This window comes from Bombina bombina, chromosome 1 (assembly GCF_027579735.1).
Source record: "Bombina bombina isolate aBomBom1 chromosome 1, aBomBom1.pri, whole genome shotgun sequence".
NCBI classification, from domain to species: Eukaryota; Metazoa; Chordata; class Amphibia; order Anura; family Bombinatoridae; genus Bombina; species Bombina bombina.
The window spans coordinates 233,178,883-233,192,093 of NC_069499.1; the positions used below are offsets into that span (position 1 = coordinate 233,178,883).

The window sequence follows — 13,211 nt, forward strand, 5'->3', positions numbered from 1 at the left end:
GTGTCTAATTTACATCTGAAAGCAGAACAGTACTGGGCTGTCATGATTTGATTGGCGTGAATGTTTGGTACTGTACTGAAGTGAAGTGTGTACGCGCACAGACTGATTGCACCTTGTGCATTGCCTTCCCGCTTTGATACCCTTCCCTTGTCTAATTTTACCAGGCAAAGAGGCAACAGCGAAAATTAAACTTCCTGATAACCCAGACTGAGCTGTATGCTCATTTTGTCAGTCGCAAGAGAGAATCTGGACCAGATGGTGTTCAAGAAGAAATCTTACGCAAACTGGACGATGACTCATCCCAGCAAATTGGAGTGGGAGGAGTTTATTCAAATACGACTCAGGAAGATTATGGTAATGCACAGCTATTTTATGGTGAAGTGATTGGCTATGTTGCAGTATGTAATACCTTCTTCAAAGCCAGAATTGCCTTTTTTCCCTTTGTTGGCTACTCTTTTATATTGCAGTATGGACTACATCACAATCCAGTTAAAGCTATTGTAACATAGCAAGTTTTTATAAACTGTAATGAAGACTTTTTGTTTGTAGTATCAGTTGTTTATATAGTAATTATTTTAGTTTACCTTTGTCAAATTAGAGATAACATATCACATTTCTCCAACATAGGTGTGTCCGGTCCACGGCGTCATCCTTACTTGTGGGATATTCTCTTCCCCAACAGGAAATGGCAAAGAGCCCAGCAAAGCTGGTCACATGATCCCTCCTAGGCTCCGCCTACCCCAGTCATTCTCTTTGCCGTTGTACAGGCAACATCTCCACGGAGATGGCTTAGAGTTTTTTAGTGTTTAACTGTAGTTTTTATTATTCAATCAAGAGTTTGTTATTTTAAAATAGTGCTGGTATGTACTATTTACTCTGAAACAGAAAAGAGATGAAGATTTCTGTTTGTAAGAGGAAAATGATTTTAGCAACCGTTACTAAAATCGATGGCTGTTCCACACAGGACTGTTGAGAGGAATTAACTTCAGTTGGGGGAACAGTGAGCAGACTTTTGCTGCTTGAGGTATGACACATTCTAACAAGACGATGTAATGCTGGAAGCTGTCATTTTCCCTATGGGATCCGGTAAGCCATTTTTATTACAGACAGTAAATAAGGGCTTCACAAGGGCTTTTTAAGACTGTAGACATTTTCTGGGCTAAATCGATTCATATATAAACATATTTAGCCTTGAGGAATCATTTTAATCTGGGTATTTTGTAAAATAATATCGGCAGGCACTGTTTTGGACACCTTATTCTCTAGGGGCTTTCCCTAATCATAGGCAGAGCCTCATTTTCGCGCCGGTATTGCGCACTTGTTTTTGAGAAGCATGACATGCAGTCGCATGTGTGAGGAGCTCTGATACATAGAAAAGACTTTCTGAAGGCGTCATTTGGTATCGTATTCCCCTTTGGGCTTGGTTGGGTCTCAGCAAAGCAGATACCAGGGACTGTAAAGGGGTTAAAGATAAAAACGGCTCCGGTTCCGTTATTTTAAGGGTTAAAGCTTCCAAATTTGGTGTGCAATACTTTTAAGGCTTTAAGACACTGTGGTGAAATTTTGGTGAATTTTGAACAATTCCTTCATATTTTTTCGCAATTGCAGTAATAAAGTGTGTTCAGTTTAAAATTTAAAGTGACAGTAACGGTTTTATTTTAAAACGTTTTTTGTACTTTGTTATCAAGTTTATGCCTGTTTAACATGTCTGAACTACCAGATAGACTGTGTTCTGAATGTGGGGAAGCCAAGGTTCCTTCTCATTTAAATAGATGTGATTTATGTGACACAAAATTTAGAGAAAATGATGCCCAAGATGATTCCTCAAGTGAGGGGAGTAAGCATGGTACTGCATCATCTCCTCCTTCGTCTACACCAGTCTTGCCCACTCAGGAGGCCCCTAGTACATCTAGCGCGCCAATACTCCTTACTATGCAACAATTAACGGCTGTAATGGATAATTCTATCAAAAACATTTTAGCCAAAATGCCCACTTATCAGCGTAAGCGTGACTGCTCTGTTTTAGAAAATACTGAAGAGCATGAGGACGCTGATGATATTGGTTCTGAAGTGCCCCTACACCAGTCTGAGGGGGCCAGGGAGGTTTTGTCTGAGGGAGAAATTTCAGATTCAGGGAAAATTTCTCAACAAGCTGAACCTGATGTGATTACATTTAAATTTAAGTTGGAACATCTCCGCGCTCTGCTTAAGGAGGTGTTATCCACTCTGGATGATTGTGAGAATTTGATCATCCCAGAGAAACTATGTAAAATGGACAAGTTCCTAGAGGTCCCGGGGCCCCCAGAAGCTTTTCCTATACCCAAGCGGGTGGCGGACATTGTAAATAAAGAATGGGAAAGGCCCGGTATACCTTTCGTCCCTCCCCCCATATTTAAAGAATTGTTTCCTATGGTCGACCCCAGAAAGGACTTATGGCAGACAGTCCCCAAGGTCGAGGGGGCGGTTTCTACTTTAAACAAACGCACCACTATACCCATAGAAGATAGTTGTGCTTTCAAAGATCCTATGGATAAAAAATTAGAAGGTTTGCTTAAAAAGATGTTTGTTCAGCAAGGTTACCTTCTACAACCAATTTCATGCATTGTCCCTGTCACTACAGCCGCGTGTTTCTGGTTCGATGAGCTAGAAAAGGCGATCACTAGTGATTCTCCTCCTTATGAGGAGATTATGGACAGAATCCGTGCTCTCAAATTGGCTAATTCTTTCACCCTAGACGCCACTTTGCAATTGGCTAGGTTAGCGGCGAAGAATTCTGGGTTTGCTATTGTGGCGCGCAGAGCGCTTTGGTTGAAATCTTGGTCAGCGGATGCGTCTTCCAAGAACAAATTGCTTAACATTCCTTTCAAGGGGAAAACGCTGTTTGGCCCTGACTTGAAAGAGATTATCTCGGATATCACTGGGGGTAAGGGCCACGCCCTTCCTCAGGATAGGTCTTTCAAGGCCAAAAATAAACCTAATTTTCGTCCCTTTCGTAGAAACGGACCAGCCCCAAGTGCTACGTCCTCTAAGCAAGAGGGTAATACTTCTCAAGCCAAGCCAGCCTGGAGACCAATGCAAGGCTGGAACAAGGGAAAGCAGGCCAAGAAACCTGCCACTGCTACCAAGACAGCATGAAATGTTGGCCCCCGATCCGGGACCGGATCTGGTGGGGGGCAGACTCTCTCTCTTCGCTCAGGCTTGGGCAAGAGATGTTCTGGATCCTTGGGCACTAGAAATAGTCTCCCAAGGTTATCTTCTGGAATTCAAGGGGCTTCCCCCAAGGGGGAGGTTCCACAGGTCTCAATTGTCTTCAGACCACATAAAGAGACAGGCATTCTTACATTGTGTAGAAGACCTGTTAAAAATGGGAGTGATTCATCCTGTTCCATTAGGAGAACAAGGGATGGGGTTCTACTCCAATCTGTTCGTAGTTCCCAAAAAAGAGGGAACGTTCAGACCAATCTTAGATCTCAAGATCCTAAACAAGTTTCTCAAGGTTCCATCGTTCAAAATGGAAACCATTCGAACAATTCTTCCTTCCATCCAGGAAGGTCAATTCATGACCACGGTGGATTTAAAGGATGCGTATCTACATATTCCTATCCACAAGGAACATCATCGGTTCCTAAGGTTCGCATTCCTGGACAAGCATTACCAGTTCGTGGCACTTCCTTTCGGATTAGCCACTGCTCCAAGGATTTTCACAAAGGTACTAGGGTCCCTTCTAGCGGTGCTAAGACCAAGGGGCATTGCAGTAGTACCTTACTTGGACGACATTCTGATTCAAGCGTCGTCCCTTCCTCAAGCAAAGGCTCACACGGACATAGTCCTGGCCTTTCTCAGATCTCACGGATGGAAAGTGAACGTAGAAAAGAGTTCTCTATCTCCGTCAACAAGGGTTCCCTTCTTGGGAACAATAATAGACTCCTTAGAAATGAGGATTTTACTGACAGAGGCCAGAAAAACAAAACTTCTAAACTCTTGTCAAATACTTCATTCCGTTCCTCTTCCTTCCATAGCGCAGTGCATGGAAGTAATAGGTTTGATGGTAGCGGCAATGGACATAGTTCCTTTTGCGCGCATTCATCTAAGACCATTACAACTGTGCATGCTCAGTCAGTGGAATGGGGACTATACAGACTTGTCTCCGACGATACAAGTAAATCAGAGGACCAGAGATTCACTCCGTTGGTGGCTGTCCCTGGACAACCTGTCACAAGGGATGAACTTCCGCAGACCAGAGTGGGTCATTGTCACGACCGACGCCAGTCTGATGGGCTGGGGCGCGGTCTGGGGACCCCTGAAAGCTCAGGGTCTTTGGTCTCGGGAAGAATCTCTTCTACCGATAAATATTCTGGAACTGAGGGCGATACTCAATGCTCTCAAGGCTTGGCCTCAGCTAGCAAAGGCCAAGTTCATACGGTTTAAATCAGACAACATGACGACTGTTGCGTACATCAACCATCAGGGGGGAACAAGGAGTTCCCTGGCGATGGAAGAAGTGACCAAAATCATTCAATGGGCGGAGACTCACTCCTGCCACCTGTCTGCAATCCACATCCCAGGAGTGGAAAATTGGGAAGCGGATTTTCTGAGTCGTCAGACATTACATCCGGGGGAGTGGGAACTCCATCCGGAAATCTTTGCCCAAATTACTCAACTGTGGGGCATTCCAGACATGGATCTGATGGCCTCTCGTCAGAACTTCAAGGTTCCTTGCTACGGGTCCAGATCCAGGGATCCCAAGGCGACTCTAGTAGATGCACTAGTAGCACCTTGGACCTTCAAACTAGCTTATGTATTCCCGCCGTTTCCTCTCATCCCCAGGCTGGTAGCCAGGATCAATCAGGAGAGGGCATCGGTGATCTTGATAGCTCCTGCGTGGCCACGCAGGACTTGGTATGCAGATCTGGTGAATATGTCATCGGCTCCACCATGGAAGCTACCTTTGAGACGAGACCTTCTTGTTCAAGGTCCGTTCGAACATCCGAATCTGGTCTCACTCCAACTGACTGCTTGGAGATTGAACGCTTGATCTTATCAAAACGAGGGTTCTCAGATTCTGTTATTGATACTCTTGTTCAGGCCAGAAAGCCTGTAACTAGAAAAATTTACCACAAAATATGGAAAAAATATATCTGTTGGTGTGAATCTAAAGGATTCCCTTGGGACAAGGTAAAAATTCCTAAGATTCTATCCTTTCTTCAAGAAGGATTGGAGAAAGGATTATCTGCAAGTTCCTTGAAGGGACAGATTTCTGCCTTGTCTGTGTTTCTTCACAAAAAGCTGGCAGCTGTGCCAGATGTTCAAGCCTTTGTTCAGGCTCTGGTTAGAATCAAGCCTGTTTACAAACCTTTGACTCCTCCTTGGAGTCTCAACTTAGTTCTTTCAGTTCTTCAGGGGGTTCCGTTTGAACCCTTACATTCCGTTGATATTAAGTTATTATCTTGGAAAGTTTTGTTTTTGGTTGCAATTTCTTCTGCTAGAAGAGTTTCAGAATTATCTGCTCTGCAGTGTTCTCCTCCTTATCTGGTGTTCCATGCAGATAAGGTGGTTTTACGTACTAAACCTGGTTTTCTTCCGAAAGTTGTTTCTAACAAAAACATTAACCAGGAGATAGTCGTGCCTTCTTTGTGTCCGAATCCAGTTTCAAAGAAGGAACGTTTGTTGCACAATTTGGATGTTGTTCGCGCTCTAAAATTCTATTTAGATGCTACAAAGGATTTTAGACAAACATCTTCCTTGTTTGTTGTTTATTCTGGTAAAAGGAGAGGTCAGAAAGCAACTTCTACCTCTCTCTCTTTTTGGATTAAAAGCATCATCAGATTGGCTTATGAGACTGCCGGACGGCAGCCTCCTGAAAGAATCACAGCTCATTCCACTAGGGCTGTGGCTTCCACATGGGCCTTCAAGAACGAGGCTTCTGTTGATCAGATATGTAGGGCAGCGACTTGGTCTTCACTGCACACTTTTACCAAATTTTACAAGTTTGATACTTTTGCTTCTTCTGAGGCTATTTTTGGGAGAAAGGTTTTGCAAGCCGTGGTGCCTTCCATTTAGGTGACCTGATTTGCTCCCTCCCTTCATCCGTGTCCTAAAGCTTTGGTATTGGTTCCCACAAGTAAGGATGACGCCGTGGACCGGACACACCTATGTTGGAGAAAACAGAATTTATGTTTACCTGATAAATTACTTTCTCCAACGGTGTGTCCGGTCCACGGCCCGCCCTGGTTTTTTTAATCAGGTCTGATAATTTATTTTCTTTAACTACAGTCACCACGGTATCATATGGTTTCTCCTATGCAAATATTCCTCCTTTACGTCGGTCGAATGACTGGGGTAGGCGGAGCCTAGGAGGGATCATGTGACCAGCTTTGCTGGGCTCTTTGCCATTTCCTGTTGGGGAAGAGAATATCCCACAAGTAAGGATGACGCCGTGGACCGGACACACCGTTGGAGAAAGTAATTTATCAGGTAAACATAAATTCTGTTTTTTACATTCATTTTTTGTGTTATTTGTATCCATCTAAAATACAGTCAGTGACTAGAATAATTAGTAGAGTGCATATAATTGTATCAGTTAAAGGTTGCAACCAACACAGGCCTAGATTACAAGTGGAGCGCAATATTGCGCTTTTGTAAACACGATATTTGCGATCCACTCAGTAATACCAGCGCACGTAAATTTGCACTGGTGTATTACAAGTTAGGCGGAATGTGAACGCGACCACAAGAGCATGCTTCCATAGGCTCCAATGAGAGCCTTGTTCTCATGCCATGAGACACGGCAAAGCACCTAGCGAAGCGCATGGGGCAAAGTGTGCAGCTTTGGGCAGCAAAATAAAAATGTATATGTATAATATACATATATATTTATATGTGTATATATATAAATATATATGTATATACGCATATACATATATATTTACTGTAAAAACACAGTCCCCATTAACCTCAATGTAAAGGCACTTTCAGTGCATTTTTCCCCCCCAAACACCCAACATCCCCTCACTTTAACCCCTTTTTAACTGCTTTGTGCGTTTTTTTATTTATTATTAACCAGAGGTCTGACCTCTGGTTAATTGCGCTTAGCGCAAAGTGAAACTGCAAGCTCACGGGAGAATTAACCAGCCACTTGTAATGGCTGGTTATATAACATGCGACTGTAAACGTGCACCTTTAAAATAGTGCTCCACTTGTAATCTAGCCCACAGTGTTTAAACTTTGGTTTAGTGTACACAGTACCCTCTGACTTAAAGGGACCCAAACCTGTGCATCTGTTGTACAGATGTTTATACAGATAATTAGCAATATAATTAAAATAGGTAAATTATATTGTTTCCTATTTTGCTGTAAATAATACTCTTGTGATATTGATCAATGAAAAGGGGCATACACATATGCTCAAGTACAGAGGATGTTTCTAATCGACTACTGCACCCTCATTTTATAAACTGTAATAAGTCTAGATATTTGCAGAAAGCTATGCACAAGTCATGCACTTCCATAATAGACGACTCATTTAGAAATTGAGATGCACTATTACAAAACGTGGCGAGCACTCAGCATGTAGTTGTTTTAATTGAACATTATTAAGAGAACATGCTTTACAGTTAGTTAAAGGGACATTCTACTTGAATCTTTTTGTTTAAAAAAAAATAGATAATCCTTTTATTACCCATTCCACAGTTTTGCATAGCCAACACTGTTAAATTAATATACATTTTACCTCTGTAATTAACTTGTGTCTAAGCTTCTGCCCCCTTATCTCGGTTCTTTTGACAAACATGCATTTTAGCCAATCGGTGCTGACTCATAAATAACTCCACGGGAGTGAGCACAATGTTGTTTATATGGCACACATGAACTAGCGGTATCTAACTGTGCAAAACTGTAAAAATGCACTGAGCTAAGAGGCGGCTTTCAACAGCTTAGAAATCAGTTTGTGCCTACCTAGGTTTAGCTTTCAAAAATAATATCAAGAGAACAAAGCAAATTTGATGATAAAAGTAAATTGGAAAGTTGTTTTAATATTGCTTGCTCTATCTGAATCATGAAAGTTTAATTTTAACTTGACTGTCCCTTTAATGCCCAGACACCAATACTTGAATTTATTTAGAGGCTACAGGTATTTGAGATTATGATATGCATATAGGTGTAGGCTGATGTTTTTCCAAAATGGTATAAAAGCTTTACATTAAAGGGACACTGAACCCAAATTTTTTCTTTCTTAACTTTCTCATTTACTCCTATTATCAATTTTTCTTCGTTCTCTTGCAATCTTTATTTGAAAAAGAAGGCATCTAAGCAATTTTTAGGTTCAGTACGCTGGACAGCACTTGTTTATTGGTGGTTAAATTAATTCACCAATCAGCAAGAACAACCCAGGTTTTTCACCAAAAATGGGCCGGCATCATAACTTACATTCTTGCTTTTCAAATAAAGATACCAAGAGAATGAAGAAAATGTGATAATAGGAGTAAATTAGAAATTTGCTTAAAATTGCATGCTGTATCTGAATCATGAAAGAAAAAAAATTGGGTTCAGTGTTCCATTAAAGGGACATGAAACCGACAAATTTTCTTTCATGATTCAGATAGAGAATACAATTTTAAACAACTTTCCAGTTTACTTTTATTATTTAATTTGCTTCCTTCTCTTGTTATCATTTGCTGAAATGTTTATCTAGGCAAGCTCAGGAGCAGCAGAGAACCCAAGTTCTAGCTGTTGTTTGGTGGCTGCATATATTTATTGATAGTGATTGGCTCACCCATGTGTTCAGTTAGAAACCAGTAGTGCACTGCTGCTCCTTCAACACATGATACCAAGAGAATGAAGCAAATTTGCTAATAGAAGTAAACTGGAACATTGTTTAAAATGGTATGTTCTAACTAAATCATGAAATAAATTTGTTCCAAGAGAATAAAACAGATTAGATAATAGAAGTGAATTAGAAAGTTGTTTAAAATTGTATTCTCTATCTGAATCATGAAAGAATTTTTTTGGGTTTCATGTACCTTTAAGGGTTTTTCAGGAAGCACTAGTTAGGAATTACATTTGTCTTTGTATGCTCACTGTCAAAGTGTAGTTTTTCATGTAAAGGGGGGGGGCAGAAATCATAGCCCCAAGTTATTTAGTTGGTATGAGATTTATCTTCTCCATATCTTATTTATTGTTGTGTCCTTCAGAAAGGATAGGTGGGTAGCCATAGCTCACCACTCTTAGCTATGTGACCCATTCTTACCTTTTGCCACCACTTAGGTACATTGGCTGTCAAGCACACACATTTTTATATCATTATCTTTTGGTACTGTATACACCCCAAGTGCTTGCAATCGGATGAAATCTGTAAAATGACTCATTTTATATGAATATATTGGTTCCTCCACACCACCTCTTATAATAGTTGGTTATTAAAATATTGTTTCATATTTCTCTCAATTTCAAGCAGTTCTGTATTTTTTACATAATGAGCACTATAATACTTCTCTGCACCAGACCTATCTCCTTCATTGCTAACCCGTGTCGCTAACTGTCTTTCTCACATCTGTTCTTGGATGTCCTTTCACTACCTCAAGCTAAATATCTCCAAAACTGAGCTCTTTATTTTCCCTCCTTCCAAAATATCCACCCCAATCTCTCTATAACTGTTGACAACTCTATCATCACCCCTACCCCGTATGCCCGATGTCTTGGGGTCACACTTGACTCAGATCTTTCTTTCACTATTCACATTCAGTCCTTGGCTAAATCCTGCCGCTTCCACCTTTAAAAAACATCTCTAAAATTAGACATTTCCTTACACAAGACTCAACTAAGATTTGACACACTCAGGACACACTCAGAATCATGAAATCTATCCACTCCGGAGCACCCTCAGACCCATGCCCGCACCACATATTCAACAAAGCGGGTTTTACCCTCGCCCACGAACTCTGCCTCACCATAAACTGCTCCATCAAAACTGGCACCTTCCCAGAAGACTGGAAGCATGCAGAGCTGAAACCCCTGCTGAAGAAACCCACAGCTGACCCCATAGATCCTAAAAACTACCGCCCCATCTCTCTACTCCCCTTTCCAGCCAAAGTAATCGAGAAGGCCATCAACGCCCAACTTGTTGACCACATCGAGACCAACCACATCTTGGACCCCTCCCAATCCGGTTTCAGGAGCAATCACAGCACCAAGACCGCCCTCCTCGCCGCCACAGGCGACATCCGCGCCATGCTTGACCAAGGAGAGACTGCCGCCCTCATCCTTCTAGACCTCTCAGCCGCATTCAACACTGTAGCCCACAGCACCCTCCTCATGCGCCTACACGATGCTGGCATCTGCAATAAGGCCCTGGAATGGATCACCTCCTTCCTCAGCGGCAGAACCCAGAAAGTCAGACTCCCACCCTTCTCCTCCAATCCCACAGCAGTCAGCTGCGGCGTACCCCACGAAGGACTTACAGCAATCGCCATCTGGCTGAACAACAACCGTCTCAAACTCAACACTGACAAGACCGAAATCCTCCTCCTCGGATCCACCAAATCTGCATGGGATTACTCCTGGTGGCCCACAGCCCTCGGACACCCTCCAACTCCAACACACCACGCACGAAATCTAGGCGTCATCCTCGACTCATCACTTTCCATGGACCGCCAAGTCAACGCCGTATCTTTGACTTGTTTTCACATACTCCACCTACTGCGAAAAATCTTCAAATGGATCCCCACCGAAACTAGAAAATCTGTCACCCACGCCCTTGTCAGTAGTCAACTGGACTACAGCAATGCACTCTACGCCAGGTCCACCATCAAGCTCCAGAAACGACTCCAATGCATCCAGAACACCTCGGCCAGACTCATCCTCAACATCCCTCACCAAAACCACATCACCGAACACCTAAGGAACCTACACTGGCTCCCCGTCAACAAGAGAATCGCCTTCAAGCTCCTAACCCATGCATTCAAGGCCCTCCACAACATCGGTCTGGAATACATGAACCACCGTGTCAATTTCTACACCCCCTCCAGACAACTCCGCTCTGCCGACCTATATGGCAGCAAGGTCATGGAACTCCCTCCCGCTGCACCTCAGACAATCCACCTCCCTTACAAACTTCAGGAAGGACCTCAAGACCTGGCTCTTCTACTGAATCGTCTTCCCTTAGCTCCCCTCTCCCCCCCTCCCATAGCGCCTTGAGACCCTCACGGGTGATTAGTTTGCGCTTTACAAGTACCCAATAGAATCCACTCTCTCATCCTTTCCCGTCTCGATTACTGCAACTCTTTCCTCTGGTCTCCCCAGCTGCTGCCTAGCTCCTTTACAATCCATAATGAATGCCTCTGCCAGGCTCATCTTCCTTACACGTTGCTCTTCATCTGCTGCACCTGTCTGCCAATCCCTTCACTGGTTTCCTCTTGACTCCAGGATTAAACACAAATTTCTCACTCTGACATACAAAGTCCTCAACTGCACTGTTCCCCCCTATATCTCAGACCTTCTCTCCAGATACTCTCCCTCCTGTCCCCTTCGCTCTGCTCATGACCTCCTACTCTCCTCCTCTCTTGTTACCTCCTCACACTCCCACTTACAGGACTTCTCCAGACTGGCTCCCATCTTGTGGAACTATCTGCCTTGCTCCACAAGACTCTTCCTTAGTTTTGAAAACTTCAAGCGCTCGCTAAAGACTCTACTGTTCAGGGATGCATACAACCTACACTAACCTTTCTTTATACAGTTTCCTCTCCTCCATTGCTATCCCCTTGAACCCCCTTAGCATGTACGCCTAAGAGCTATGCTGTTCGTAGATCACCTTCTTTAGAGCTGACTACAACAGTGCGACTCTTGGCAGGGCCCTCTACCCGTCTGATCCCTATAAATGTTTCCTTGTATTCTGCCTATGTTTATAGCGCTGCAGAATCTGTTGGCGCTCTACAAATAATCGATAATAATAATAATAATATTATAATGAGGATAAGAGTGCTACCTGGTAATTTAAAGGGAAAGTGTAATTGGTCATTACTGCACAGCTTGGCACTTGGTTTATTTATCCGTTTACATTCACTGTAAAAACGAAATTCTGTTAAGTTTACTTTTGGTTTATACTCTATTGTGTGTGTCTTTACTTGCAGATAGTAATTATTTTAAAGCTCAGGCACTAAAGAATGCAGAAGATGCTTTCAGGATTCACCAAGCACAGGTAAGGAATCTAAACTCTCTTAATTTGATGAACAGTGGAACTATTTTCTTTCTGCTGAATGAAATAGACTAGTAATTATGATCTTTTTAGTATTCTAAAGCAAATTGTAATATCTTTACAGGGTAATATGTATAATATGAGATACTAAGATTTGCAAAACCTACTAACTTAGGACAATAAGTACTTTAGTAAATGCTTTATTAATATTATTTTTGTTTTGTTTTTAGACCAGATCATTTGATGAAGATGCAAAAGAAAGTCGTGCAGCTGCACTTAGGGCAGCAAATAAGTTGGACTTAGGGTTTGGAGAGAGTTACAGCCTGGCCAATCCCTCAATACGGGCTGGAGAAGAAATTCCACAGCCCACAATATTTAATGGCAAATTAAAAGGGTACCAGCTGAAAGGGATGAACTGGCTGGCAAATCTGTATGAGCAGGTGAGCTGTATTTTTATGTATGAGTGTGTATATATATATATATATATATATATATATCATATTACTTTGTTAGTTTGCTATTACTGCTCTTATTTAGTTTTTAATGAACTACTACTACTCTATATGGGCATGACAAGGTGTTATTATGTTATCTGTATGTAGCACAAGGGGTTAATGTCACTGAAAGTTGGCAACAGAAGAGAATAATATCTGCTCTCCATTTATTGGGAGGAAGGAGTTACTAACTTCTCAGTTGGCATAAGTAAAATGATCAATTTTGATGTTATGGTATGAGATGGCCTTACATTTCTCTTTTCCTTGGGTAAACACAAAGCCTAAATCCGCTACAGATTAAATCTAAAATGCAATGTCCTGTACATAAGGTTATTAATTTTTTTCCCCTTTTTTTGCTTAAAGGGTATTAATGGAATCCTGGCTGATGAGATGGGTTTGGGAAAAACTGTTCAGAGTATTGCACTTCTTGCACATCTTGCAGAGGTATGGTTTTCAGAGGAAACATTGGACAGTTGGAAGCAAATACAAATTCTATTGTATTCTCTTGTATGATTTACCTTTGCTCATTA

At 42.1% G+C, this 13,211-nt stretch overlaps 1 protein-coding gene across 1 annotated transcript in view; it reads left to right on the forward strand.

Annotated features, from left to right (window-relative positions):
• The window catches only part of INO80 (INO80 complex ATPase subunit), a 396,744-nt gene that overhangs the window by 71,611 nt on the left and 311,922 nt on the right, over positions 1-13,211 (forward strand). Inside the window, 4 exon segments of the mRNA XM_053711738.1 lie at positions 165-354; positions 12,123-12,190; positions 12,418-12,627; positions 13,045-13,125. Of these exon segments, the coding sequence (XP_053567713.1) occupies positions 165-354; positions 12,123-12,190; positions 12,418-12,627; positions 13,045-13,125 (549 nt within the window).